At 55.1% G+C, this 13,821-nt stretch overlaps 3 protein-coding genes across 3 annotated transcripts; all 3 read left to right on the plus strand.

The window, feature by feature from the left end:
• Positions 1–1,299: 1,299 nt before the first annotated feature.
• On the plus strand, positions 1,300–2,838 carry CGCA056_v001833 (uncharacterized protein; the record flags this gene model as incomplete). Its single annotated transcript, XM_037317092.1, has 1 exon — positions 1,300–2,838. One exon carries the CDS (start codon positions 1,300–1,302, stop codon positions 2,836–2,838), a length of 1,539 nt encoding a protein of 512 aa, XP_037185486.1.
• A 1,603-nt stretch (positions 2,839–4,441) lies between these two features.
• Positions 4,442–5,392, plus strand: tom22 (Mitochondrial import receptor subunit tom22; the record flags this gene model as incomplete). Its single annotated transcript, XM_037317093.1, has 2 exons — positions 4,442–4,898; positions 5,004–5,392. The coding sequence occupies 2 exons, from the start codon at positions 4,442–4,444 to the stop codon at positions 5,390–5,392; spliced, it is 846 nt and encodes a 281-aa protein (XP_037186294.1).
• Positions 5,393–7,424: 2,032 nt separating this feature from the next.
• On the plus strand, positions 7,425–8,712 carry ADAL (Adenosine deaminase-like protein; the record flags this gene model as incomplete). The annotated part of the gene is made up of 4 exons (XM_037317094.1): positions 7,425–7,481; positions 7,548–7,687; positions 7,741–8,443; positions 8,545–8,712. The coding sequence occupies 4 exons, from the start codon at positions 7,425–7,427 to the stop codon at positions 8,710–8,712; spliced, it is 1,068 nt and encodes a 355-aa protein (XP_037184533.1).
• Between the last annotated feature and the right edge of the window lie 5,109 nt (positions 8,713–13,821).

The following is a 13,821-nucleotide window of genomic DNA, read 5'->3' on the forward strand; positions in this document are numbered from 1 at the left end:
TTGTCGGTGCTTTAACCAAAAAGAAAGCCACAGGGCAAGCAGTCGGATCAAGCTTGATTCCTCCTAATCCATACTCAAAATGGGCAAAGGCGCCAATGACGCGGCGACGACCGCCAAGGCGGATTCCGCCCAGCCCATGATCCTCTAAATTGCAGCAGCTTACGCATCACTAAGTACACAGCCCAACTCCGCTCATCGTTCACACCCGCGGGCCGCCGCCCTTTCAGCTAAGCTCATCCGCGGGATATACAGAGACAGGCACTGGAAGAGTACGGAACCGATGGACGGCCATTGGCCACGCGTTTCGGGAACGATGGTTCCTTCGCAGTTCCAAAACAGTTTATGGGTACTCGGGCCTTCTGGCTTCCATTCTTCTCGTTCCCACTTGACTGCACAGCCGCACAGCACGAATTGCAGTGCTGTTCCCGCTGCCGGCGAGCGGACAAATCAGAGGCCAAAGGACTGCGAGCCAGGGGAATTTTCCCACGGGGGATTGGGCAGCGCCAGCGAGGCAGGCAGCGGGTAGAAGGTGCACCTGGACGGCTGTGGCGGAGCCGGAGAATATGTGGGGTCACCACTGAGGCTTGCAGCTGGGTGTAAAGACACTGGAGACTGCTGGACGGGCAAGGGCGGGGCATGTTGACGTACGTAACACAGCATGCACTGCACGCCGCTCTACTTGCTACCTTACGACGTGCTTGCTGAATGAGGGGCGCTATGCGCATGCTCAAGTCCTACCTTACTACCTAGGCAAGGTTGAACCGCCAATCCTGCAGACGCTCTCTTTTCTAATCAACACTAACCAGGCTTCAACCTTTCTCTCGACGGCGGGACCCTGTCTTGCGTATATACTCTTCAGCCTCTCTCTTTTACTCACCTTTCCCAAGCATCTCGTCTTAAAGCCATTCCATCAGCTCGTTCCTACCGCTTGCCGCGATCCTTCCGGAAGGTTGCGCTCCCTCTGCCTCGATTCACGTGGGCGGGCGCTTAGCTTCGTTTCCTTGACCGGTGTTTCTCTGGGCGGTGACAGTGTCTTTGGTTCATCATATAGCCAAGGCGGACGGGTGACGGGACAAGGACTGAGACTCAGCCCACTTGACCTCGCACACCCTACCTTCGCCGCCCTAGTCAACGGCAGCCTGATCCGAGGCCTGGCCTCCTCTTTATCTAGTCAACCCACCCTTCTCGAACGTCAAACCCACGGGAAAGAAGCTTTCCTTTTTGGCGAGCGTTACAAATCCACCATTGAGCCAACCTGTTTTGATTTTTCGCGAGCCGCCGGCTGTCAATCCCGCAACCATGCTTGACGAAAACCTCCCGACCTTCCACTTTCGCCCCTCCTCGGACAACCCCTCCAACACAGTCCTCTACTTCACCCACCAGGGATCTGAACTGACGCCGCACTACCTGCTCAAGCGCGCCGACCCTGCAAATCCCGTTGCTCGCAACAAGTACGCCTCTGCCCTTACCGACATCGCCTCCCAGCAGATCATCTACGCCGAGGTCCTCGTCGAGCCGGAATGGACACAGCCAACGCTCTCCACGGCGGAGGTCCGCGCCCAGGGCGGCCAGCCCGCACCGCCGCAGCCCATCCTCCCAGACCAGGTCACCCTACAGCTGTATAACCCGGACTCGCAGGTGGTCATCAAGACGAAGGCCGGCAGTTGGGGCAAGAGCGACAGCTGGGAGTTTGAGATGCCCGAGCAAACATTTCGCGAGCCCAGCGCGAGCATGATCGACCGCTCCTCCGACGACCCTCCCGTCAGCGACACCGTGCCCAAGGTCGTCTTCCGCTGGAAGCGCGACGGAAGGTTGAGCAAGGACATGACGTGCTACATGGTCGGCAAGAGCGTGGCCGGCAAGAAGAGCAAGGAGCCGGACATCACCGTCGCCATGTACAAGGACAAGAAGAACGAGAGCGCCGTGACAATCTACGAGCCCAACCTCCAGCGGGTAGATGTCGAGGATCGCAAGGGTCTGGACATCGTCCTCCTGCTTGGCGCCGAGGTTCTGCGCGACCTCTTCCTCAACCCCAGGCAAAATGTCTTCAACCTTACCGCAGTCCCGCCTCCAATCTCAGGCCGCAGAAAGAACTCCAAACCCCCGCCACCGCAGCCCGCCCCTATGGCCCCCGTGGCCTCCATGTCCGGCGCGATCGGGAATAAGCCCGCCTCGCCGCCGGCAGCACAGCCCATGAACAACGGGCCCCCGCGTGCAAACGCCCGCCAGCAGTGGGAGATCGATAATGAGACGAAGCGCCTGCAAGCCATGGTGGCCGAGGAGCAGCGCCAGGCCCGCGAGCGCGAGCGCCGAGACGCCGAAGAAGCGAAGCGCATCACCAAGATGCTCGAGAAAGAGGACAAGGAGCGCCGGCGCAAGGAGGCCGAGATCGAGAGGGAGACGGAGCGGCTGAGGAGACTGTATGGCGTCCCGCCCGCAGCGCCGGGCCCAGGGCCAGGCCTGCCACCGCGGCACCAGCCTCCTCCGGGAAGCTCCGGGGGCTCGTGGCATGTAGCGCCCGCGCAGCCGCCGAGGCCGTCCAGCGCGGGGCCGTATAACCAGGGCCAGCCGGGGACGAGCGCTTACCGGCCTCCACAGGTGCACTTTGCGCCGACACCGACAATGTCGTCGGCGGCGCCGCCCCAACAACAGCAGCAGCAGGCACCACCGCAGCAGCAGCAGCAGGGCGGCCGGGGTAAACTGCCGAACCTGGTTTCGGGACTGCTCCAGGGCCCGTATGGGAACACGGCTGCTAGCGTTAGCAATTTCTTTCATCGGGACCGAGCCGAGGAGGAGAGGAAGGCAAAGATTGCTAAAAAGCGGAGTGTGCATTTCTAAAGCGTGGTGGCACGTGGGGAGATAGCATATGGCATTTCATGTGTATGTAAGGCGTTTGAAGGGGGTCTCATTGTCACGCGTAGGCATTTATGGTTTCTTTGGAGGGATATACCATGGGCTGAGCTGGACGCACAGAGTTACGAATTCATGATGAGCATTTCAACTAGTTGAACATCGTGCCGTTGAGTGCTAACGAGTTGGATGACATATTCTTATGGTTAGCTGGTTCAGGCTGGTTGAGATAAACGTAGACCCATCAAGGTAGCTGGCCAACCCTTATCAGCGGCAAGAACGACGACATCTGTAAGCAAGCTCCATGGTGTGGAGGACAAAAGACCCTCTATTTAAGTGAATTCGTCATGTCCCTACCTAACCTCTTACGCGGGCAAGATCAGACTCTTTTGATACTCATGGTATTATAACCTTGATATCTCGTCACGCCTAACTCTATAATCTAGTTGATGTGACCGAAGGAAGCCAGGGAGACTAGTATGCGATCTATGGCATGTACTGTATATGTATTGTGTTCATGCGGAACACTTCGATATGAATGGAGATGGTGGACGAGAAAGTTTCTAAGGCGAGCCTCGTTGCTTCGATAGGGGGAACTAGCACATGGACAAATTGCGATGAATGGCGCCGACAGGTAAAAAGACTTAGGTAAAAATACGTGAATCATCAAAATTTTCAGAGCGTGGATTGTCGCCCTGTTCTCCTGTGGCTTGGCTGATGGTATCAGAACCTTTATACGCCGGCGACCTACAACCCATTTGCCATCTCACTTGCCACGTTCTCACGCCCATGAGCTCGACATCAGCGCGTCTATAAAAGATGACGCAGCAGATACCATATAACGTTCTTCAATGTTGTCTGCGGATATAACTCTGAGAAAGTCTCACGTCTCAACTATGAACTCCTCCATGGCATGCAGCGGTCGTGATGTCAGCGAGATGCGTATCACCAGCCAGGCGTGTTCTTTGGTATTACTCGCAGGATGCTGGAGATGAGCCAGAAAGCCATTATCTACCTTATCCTGAGAAAAAGCGTTTCATAGCCATGGACGCTGTGAAGGAGCCTCGAAACCGTGATCAACTGGGATTTCAACTACACACGAGCAAAGCGGATCACTGTTCGTTGGCATTTTTGGAGGACAGTGTGAACATGGGATGTTTAAGTATCAAGAACTTGTAACCTCGAACGACGGTCATCGTGAGAGAGCCGACGGGCAACTTACTGCAGCGCCTGCCTCTTCCATCGACCGCTTATATAGGGCCACTCGCCTGTCTTTCTCGACTTACATCGGCCAAATGATGGTCTCGCAGTGAGGAATCAGATTGCTTGAGTACTCGTCAAATGTTGACATATTATTCAATGAGTATTCTTTCTGCCCAATAAAATAAGCTGACTATCAACCATGACTTTGGTGTGATGAATACAAGACCGAAAATGGAAGGAAGTGATGGACCACACCACAGGAAGGCACCTGGACAAAGGTGGTCTGTGCTCAATATCACCAAAAACCAACGTCATACCCGGCGAAACCTTCTTCCTGTGCACACCGCACGGACCATACCGATTACGCTAGCTACCAAAAATTCTCATGATGGGTCCAACCAATGCTATCTCTGGCAGCTTTGCTGAACCTCTACTTGGCCAACTCCCAGCTCACCCACCCAACGACGCCGACCTCCTCCGTTCCCTCGACGACTACTTTCTCGCCAACGAATTCGATTGCGACACCCAGCGTCTGCTCTCGATCCTCGGTTGGAAAAAGGCCCTCCGCCAAGGTCACCAACAGCAAGCGAACCTAGTACGACTCCAGAAGCTCGGTCTCCTCGCTTCCTACCCCGTCGGCTTCGACTTTCGTCTCCATACGCCCCCGGGACACATCCGCGATCGCATCCTCGAGATCCTCGCGGCCAACTCTAGCGCACCCAATCTTTCGTCGCAGAAACACACAGCAACCGCCAAAATGGTCCAACTCACCGAGGTCGAGGACGAGCACTTCCAGGGCGCCCAGGCCGGGCCCATCGAGGACGATGCCGACTTCACTGACACCGGTATGTTTTGCGCCGTCCGTAGATGCTGACTTTGCGGGACAACTTTTTTTCGTCCTCGAGTCGGCCTGCCCACTACGTCACAATCCCGCTAACCCACCCCGCCAGACTCCGAAATCTCCGCCGACAGCGACTTCGACCCTACCGACGAGAGCCTCGCCGAGCGCCTGTACGCTCTCAAGGACATGATCCCCCCGACCACCCGCGGCTGGGTCCAGAGCAAGGTCAACTTCGGCGTCAGCGCCGTCCAGAACACGTGGTACTACGGCTCCCGCACCGTCTGGGTCGTCTGCGCCACCGCTCTCATGATCGGTGTGCCTCTGGCCACCTGCTGGGCTGAGGACCAGCAGATTGAGGGCATGGAGCGCGAGTTCCGCATGCGCGAGGCTGGCGGCGAGCTCCTGACCGCCGGCGGCGACGGCAAGGACGGCGAGCAGAGCACCGCTGACATGCTTGGTGCCCACCTCGACCGCGCCGAGGCCAAGCCTGCGCTGTAAAAAACCAGAAAACCAACGATAAAAAAAAGGAAGGGACGCTGTTACGAATACCTTACGGGAAGGAAAAGAGAATTTCCCGGGCCTGATACTTCTACACGAAAGGGTCTGGCTGGCTGGGGAAAACGAGAGGAACGACTGCGCTACGCCGGGATCTGTACGATTACCACCCGCTCCTACTCGGACACGAACTCGCGGATTTTCATTTTTAATCTCTGCGCCTGTCGAACAACATCAACACTGTACATCAGACACCGAAAACTCTCTCACACCAACAACACACACTCTCAACACCTAACGGAACTTTGCATGCATTGCGGTCATGGATGGGGTGGCAGGAAGGGGTTTTTCCCTGCCCTTTTGCTTGTACTATAGGACGTTCATGAAGGGCCACGATTTGGGGAAAAGGCCCATTGCAATCATGACCAATTCTAATACCCACATGGTTCCCTGATGATGTGACGTGGATGACAGTTCGAGACACACAGAGTTAGCTGCTGGCAATGACTGTGTAAGTGAGGATGAAGATTTTCCATGCCACATTCGTCTATAAATTTCTTACGTTTGGGTTGCGGTGATTGAGCTGGCCGGCGCGACGAGATCTTGATGATCAGCTATTCACTTTCACGAGCCCGAATGGTGGCAGAGAGCTCTCGGCAACCTTTGCCCAAGTCCTGAGCAAATCCTGAGTAGTAAAAGGCCGCGACAGTCAAGCGCTACCAGGGGTTAACACCACAATACGCCGCAGACGGAGAAGGACAGCGAGGTGATGGGGCCATTGGGCGCCTGCGGCCGACGTTGAGGACCCTGTCGAACACTTCGCAGCCTCTGGCCGCCCGCGTGAGTATTGCAGAATAACGGAAGACGTGACTCGAAGATATCTTTCGCCATATTCCAGGCCTCACTTGGATTGCTGAGACCAAGTCTTGGGCTGTGAGATCATTTTTTATACCCACGCAAGGCGGGCATTGATCTTGGGCTTGTTAATGGTGGGCATCAAGATCGTGAAATGGTGTTTGTCTCGTGGAGGAAGGTCCCAACTATGTATAATCACCTGTCCACGAAACACTGAAACGCTTCTGGTAAGGCGAATCTTTGATTAGCTTGGCCAGCTCGTTTCACTGATATCGTACTACATCGAAGTCATTCTTCGAGTTATGTGGTGGCCAGAGATCTGGACCACATCAGGAACTGCAATCTTCCACGTGAGGTGTTCGTCGCCGAAGGATACGTTAGTTATACTTGGATAACGAGGCAAACTACCGCCGACGAACAGGTACGATTCGCTATCTTGCAGCTTTCCTACTGCGCACGCCTCGTTGGTCCTACCTGCTTCGCTTTGCGGACCAAGACGAAGCCATGACATCGACAAGTTCATGATTGTGCAGAAGAAAAGTTAAAACTTCGCCAGGGCGATGTATTTATATCAAATACAGCGGCCGTCACGACCTCCAATCATTTCCTTAAAAAGATCTAGATACGAGACGTCTTTGGCCTACCATTCTCTCACTTGAGGCTCAATGATGCAGGTATGATATGCAAATACCGTACTACACACGTACTCGCATCAAAATTCGCCCAACGAGTTGTCAGCAACGGCATTAACTCAAGACTCGACGAAGCACAGACAACCCCCAGGACCCCGGTCCGCCTACCTACCCTTTTCCGAACATCCCATGCAAAACCTCCGGGATCGGCCCCATCGGCCCGCTCCGTGACTCTTTCGCCTCGGAACCACCGTGATCTACAATCTTCAACTTCTCCGGATTCCAAGACAGAAAAGGCCTCCAAAATCTCACACCTCATGACACAGGCCACTTCTTTTCATACAAGAAGAAAAAAAGACAAGACCGTCAGCGGCGCCGCCTGGTTCTGATCTAGTAGCCGGTGCTCAGACTCTTATCGGACAGCAGGGTTGTGTGTGTGACCAGTGGGGCATAGCCAGAAGTCGCACAGACAATCTTCTACACCGGAGGCGTTCGCTGCGTTGCGGATAAGTCGCGCGCATTTACGACGACGCGCCGTGAACGTAAACATGCCGAGCTCCAAGACTGCAGCAGATATGGACTTTAGAGCACTTCCCAAGATCGAGGTAGTAACATCAAGCTTACCCTACCCCGCTCATCTTGGCGATGTGGACTAACACGTACTTACCCAGCTCCATGCCCATCTGACGGGCAGTGTAAGCCGTCGCACGCTCCACGAGATATGGGCCGTGAAGAAGGCGGCGGGGGAGACCGAGCTGGAAGATCCCCTCGTTGTCATGCCGGAGGATAAACATGACTACAACCTAACAACGTAACTTACCCACCCGGTCCTCCGTCGATGATCCTCACTGACTGTGTATCTAGGTTCTTCCCCCTCTTCTCATCATACATCTACAACCTCATCACAGCCCCAGAAGCCCTCCGCACGGCAACTCTCTCTGTATTGAAGGACTTCCATGCAGACGGCGTGACGTACCTCGAGCTCCGGACCACGCCCCGCTCCCTCCCGTCCCCAACGCCGCAGCCGCCGTCAGTCTACGTCTCCACGATCCTCTCAGCGATAGCCGAGTTCGAGGCGGCGCACCCCGGCCCGGAGACCATGCGCACGCGTCTAATCCTCTCCGTCGACAGACGGCACACGCCCGCGCAGGCGGACGAGACGGTGCGTCTCGCCGCGCAGTTTCGCGACCAGGGCGTCGTCGGCGTAGACCTCTGCGGCGACCCCGCGGCGCGGTGCCACGGCGTGGACGGGCAGGACAACATCTCCATCTTCCGCGACGCCTTCGCGGAGGCCAAGCGGCTGGGCCTGGGACTCACGATCCACTTCGGCGAGGCGGAGTGCTCCGGACACCCCGACGAGCTGGCGGAGATCCTGTCGTGGGGGCCTGGGAGGCTGGGGCATGTTATACACCTCGGGGAGGACGTGAAGAAGGAGATCACGGCGAAGAAGATTGGGCTGGAGCTGTGCCTCAGCTGTAACGTCCACGCCGGGATGGTCACGGGCGGCTTTGAGGGGCACCATTTCGGGGAGTGGTGGGGTGTCGAGGGGAGCGTGATTTCGCTGGGCGTAAGTTTCTGCTGCTGTTCTTTTACCCTGAATGCGGGCTCGCAAAGACGGGGCTCGTGTGTGTGGATGAAAAGAAATGTGTTCGCTAACGTTGTAAACAGACAGATGATGTGGGTGTTTTTGGCAGCCCGTTATCGAACGAGTACAGGCTGGTGGCTGAGCATTTCAACCTGTCTCGAGATGAGGTTTGCGCACTCGCCCGACGGGGCATTGACTCCATCTTTGGCGGAGACGCTGAGAAGCAGCGCCTTCAAGACGTCATGTGGTGAACGATTGATGACGGAAGCATGCCTATACAATTGTGAAATAGAAGATAAGATCGAGATCAAAGTCGGCTTCCTCCAGCGGTTGATCTGCACATACAAACTACCTCTTCGGCCACGTAACTTCAACGTGGAGGCTTTTGAGTTATCGTTTGGACCTCTCGTTCCCGGGAAAATAGCGGGAACGTCGAACACTCCGGTCCCGAGTCCGGCGGGGAGACTTTACGGCCCCACGCGAGCGGGGTCGGGGCTTCGGCCGTGTCCCATATCGGGGGTTCCCGCTAAACTGGCTTGTGCGTACTTAGAACCGTTTCGTCTTTGGATAGATTAGATCGGCGCTGCTCAGGCAGAAAGCTCGTGGCGTCGAAGTAAAAAGAAAAAGTCAACGAGCGAAGATCCCAAACATCTGTCGAAGGAGGAGGTGACGGGCAAAGTAGCAGATGACTGGCGATTGAATTTCTCCGCTGCTTTTGGAGGCTAGCTGACAGTGATCAAGTGATCAACATAAACAGACATTGTATGTATCTGGCCCAGTCGCCGCAATAGATCAATGGCGCGTTGCTTTGAGATGATGTGCCGATTACCCGTCTTGCGTGTACGGTTGTGCGAGTTCAGCCGAGGATTTTGGATTGATTTCAAAAATGTCCTTGTGCAGATGTCTGCCTCTGTAAACGTGCACCACGACTGGATGCTAACTGAATGGCTTTCGAGGGGATATCGCTGCAAGTCAAAGCGAGATCGTATCGCCGAATCGGGCAAGTCACTAAAAATAAACATGAACACCCGATCCTCCGATGCCGAGAGGTTGACTTTTCCTAGGAGCATTATTGTGATATGCTTCTCCGGTCTCGAGGTCGCGGACGCTGGCTGTGATATGGCACGTATGCAGGAAACGCGGCTTTTCCGGATACAACATCCACATTGGGGACAGTCGCCACCCTTTCTGCAGAAGGGTTGCAGAGGGTTTGGGCTAGTTAGCATATCCCAAAAACTCTGGTTGGGAGATCTGGTTGATGGCGAACGGTAGATGGTTCCCGCTAAGTTGGATCAAGCGTTTGCCCAACAGACAAGGACGTGCCAAGCTGCCAGGAGGATCCCTCGCCCTGTACTCTTGCTGCAGACGTGCCCCAGACCTTGACTGATCTGGCGGTAGGGCTAAGAAACGGGCAGGTGTCTCGCCTGCTGCAGCCTTGAGGCTTCGTGTGTGCTCCCTTGGCGGGAGTGTGTATCGTCTTAATACTGCCTCGGGCCTGTGAAAGAGGGGTTGGTCGAGGCATAGCAACATGGCAACGGGCCGGCGCGTTGATTTGGCGCAAGCCGCGGACGTCCTGCAGGAAACATTGAAGTGTGCCAACATTATCTTAGTGGTAATGGGGTTGTGATGATATTCGTCTCCGTTCCGTCGTTGAGACGACACACGCACCCAAACGAGGTCCGTGATGGTCAATGTGTCTCCTGAGAGGCTACCCAAGACCTCGATCCTCAAGGGACGTTCCCATATCAGAATGTGAAACGATAAACATGAGGCGAGCGGTAGTCAAAAGCATCCCGAGTAGTAAAGAGGGGGTTGGGTTGGAGGAAGTGAAGGGGCAATGACGATGGTGAGTGCTATCAATCAATGCAGTAGTTGGTAGACGACATAAACCAAGCAGCGAGCGGATTCAAATCCGCAATCCCGAGTGGACAACAATCTCTGGAGACCGTGCGCTTCCCGCAAGGTAGGCGGGATACAGATATGCGTCGTTGTTGATGACGGTTGACAGCCACGTAGTTTGCAATCTACTTGGATTGTCTGCCCAGTCACCGGGCAAAATTTCCGTCTGCTTTCTCCCATCGGGCATTACGCAATGACCAACAGGTCTGTCATCACGTAAGTTCGCGCCCCAAGGAGAGTGCGGAGTTTGGGGTGAAATCTCCGACTCGGAGCTGATGAATATAGTTGAGAGATATAGCTGAAGGACAACTGACTTGTTCGGCAGTGACTTATTCGCTACTGGCGGACGAAAGATTCACGCTGCAGTCGTGGCAGTGGCAGACGCAAGTGCACAGCAGATATCCCTTTTTCTTTCATCCCCCCCCTCTTGCGTCGGGAGTTAGCAAGATGTACCGAGATCCAGACGCCATGCCAGCAAGCGCCATTGTGCATTGACGGGGACTGGCCAACCCATTCTCGGCCTGGGATTACTTTTAGCTGCACATTGGGCTGCCGGCTTGCGACACAGTGTGGGCTTGACTAATCGCCGCTCGTTGATTTGGACCTCGTCCCTCGTCGGCAGAGGCATGTAGTTGTATTAGCGTACGGCCTGCGCCATCCTCCATCAGGCTCTCGCAGGCCTTGCCTCAGCAGGCAGGTTTGTTCCGCTGGCTAGCTGGTACGAAATATATGGCCGGACCAGGGTGTTGATCCCTGGATTCGCCATGTCGCATAGTATTGCTTCGTGGTAGTGATACTGTCGTCTGCGTCTTCGTTGGGACGGCATAGTCTTGCTCGAACTGTCGGAACAACGCCCTTGAGTGACGCGAACAAACATCGGGAGCCAGAGGTTTCCTATGCGACACAAGGAGCCGTGGCATGCCACAAGCTTACACGTAAGTTCGTGAGAGGTACTGGTGTAGCCATTGTCCAAAGTTGAAGGGCAACGGAAAGCGACAGCGACGGTGTTCCCATGGAACTCTGGGCGCGGAACGGCACCGAGTGGCAAGGTCGGGCACCGAATGACCGATATCTTGGGAAGGGAAGGGGAGGTCCATGTCGCATGATTGCATCGACACATTTCATTTTGTCTGAAGTATTGGCGTGTAGCAAGGTCTCTTTGTGTCATTGTGCGCTCTCTTCAGACGAATTGTAGATGTGATACTCCTCCAATTGATGCAGCCATTTCGCTGCCGACGGGCGCCGACGCCGAGTATTCTGGGAATGCCTCTGTATGTGCCTTTCAAGATGCGAGTGCCGATTACGCCGTGACGAGGACCAGTTTCGGGTGGCCGCGGGGGCATGGGGATGCTCTTTTGCCATTGATATCGTAGCTTCTGCCGCTGCCGCTGCCGCTCGCCGAAGCTAAGGGCTGTCCAACCGTCATGCATATTGGTGGGTTAGTCGTCGGGGGGGGCGAAGTGGAAGAAAGGGTCGTGAAGCCGCCAGCGCCGAATACAGTTCCTTTCGTGGCTGGCCTCTCGACAAATATGCCATCATCGGCATGGGTAGTGAGCCCAGCCAAGCCCGACGCATGCAAGTCTGACTTGTAGACTGGAGGAAGAAGCAATGATTGAAGCTTGGGGCTTGTGAGGGCACCGGCTGGGGAGGGAGCTAAAGAGCTTGGACCGTCCGCCACATCAAGTCTGCGTACACATTCATGAAAGAAGCAAGCCTGACCTGACATGAGACATGAGACTGACAACCTCGATCCTGGCACACAAAGCCTTCGGCGTTGTAAATTGAGCCGTCGGACTTTATTTGTACTGTGGAAGTGTTTGACGGACGACTGTGTGGTTGGATTCAAGATGTTTGGATACTTCGGGGGCCATCTCCGCAGAGAGTGGGATAGGGCAAGGATTGAGATGAAATCGGGCAAATGGGATGATTAAAGCTGCGTATGGCGGAAAGGCAAACAAGATGGAGGGTTGGATGGTCTGAGGTGGGTGTTCTGAATGTGTATCGAGATGGGTAGTTCGCCCAATGACCAGTGGCTCGATGCCGGACCCTGGCTGACATTGGCTAGCGGGGGCGCGTGTCCAGTCTCGTCCTGGTCGTTTCCCGTCCTTGTGCAGCGGCAGTGAAGCTCGTGGATGTCACTACTCGAGAACTCTTTTTTGTTTGCCCACATGTTTGCTTGCTTGCTTATTTGCTAGGCCGCCGTCAAGTTGAACTTGGTTTGCACTTGGGCCATGAGCTCGTCCTGGCCATCGCCCTCGTCCTTGCTAGGCAGGGGGATTTGATCGCCCAGGTCACCATTTTTGGCCAAGGTTTCTCGGTTGGTCCGCCGAAAAGTTTGGCAACCAGACGGACGTTGGCATCAACACCATCAAGACGAAGACGAGACGTCATGCCAGTTGTTGTTGGCTGCTCTCTTTTGGCCACCGTCCACAGGATGGCCATGAATCAGGTAGCATGGTATGGGAGGCTTCAGTCTTGGGTTTGGCGTGCTTATCTAGCAACCCGACTGCTTGCTGCGTGTGGACGACAGGCTGGTATTCGCAGAAACGTTGGGTTTGTGATTGCTGATCCTTTTTTATGGGAAGTCAAGGGCAGCAGAGCGGGCGTCGCATCGAGGTCCAGGTTGATGGGATGTTCTGATCTATCGGATTGCCAGTGTCGGGCCATTCGCACGCAAGCAACATGAGGTGAGACGTATGCGTAGCAAGAATGATGATGGAATTTGGATTCCAAAAGTTTCTTTTTGTCGATTTTCAGCTCCGCGGCCTGGAGGTGCGGATGACATGACCGCAATGTGCGACGTGAAGGCGGCGGAGGTGTCGTCTGGCTGGCTGCCAAGCCAGGACTCAGGCAGATTCTGATGATGAAGTCCCGGCTGGAAGTCTGATCAACGAAAATGAGGCAAAGGCGGTCATGAGAGACAGACCTGGAGACGGGACCACTGAAGCACAGACCATGAAGCAGTGGGTGCTCAAGTGGAGCTGGCCGGGGGAAGGCAAGAACGGGACCCGACACACTTGCACTGAGCATTGAGGGGAGGGGGGGGACATGGTTCGGCGCACACAACTGAGGTGAGGTCGGGTCGGTACCTGAGAGGCACTCTACAGGGACTAGTGCATGCATCCAATCTACTTTATGCCACTCACTGCTGTAATGCAGAAAAGGGGACCCGCAATGTGCAGAGTTGTCCCTCTGAAAATTTCAGTTCTCTCTAAAGGATGGTCTGTGCACTGAAGGCATCCACCACGTCTATTCGTACACTCCAGAGTGAGGTACCTGACGGTACCTCACGGAGCACCATTCGTGCAACGCTTCCTTACAATGTCCACGATGAAGCTGCGAATTATCGTTTAACGGTATCTGAGTATCAGGGGGCGGTCTACTCGTACAGACAAAAGCCAAAAAAGGAGCTTCTCCTCTCGCTGAGCCTTTTCAAGACCCGATAGACATCACCATCTATC

Source organism: Colletotrichum aenigma (assembly GCF_013390185.1).
Source record: "Colletotrichum aenigma strain Cg56 chromosome Unknown KSG_Cg56_contig01, whole genome shotgun sequence".
NCBI classification, from domain to species: Eukaryota; Fungi; Ascomycota; class Sordariomycetes; order Glomerellales; family Glomerellaceae; genus Colletotrichum; species Colletotrichum aenigma.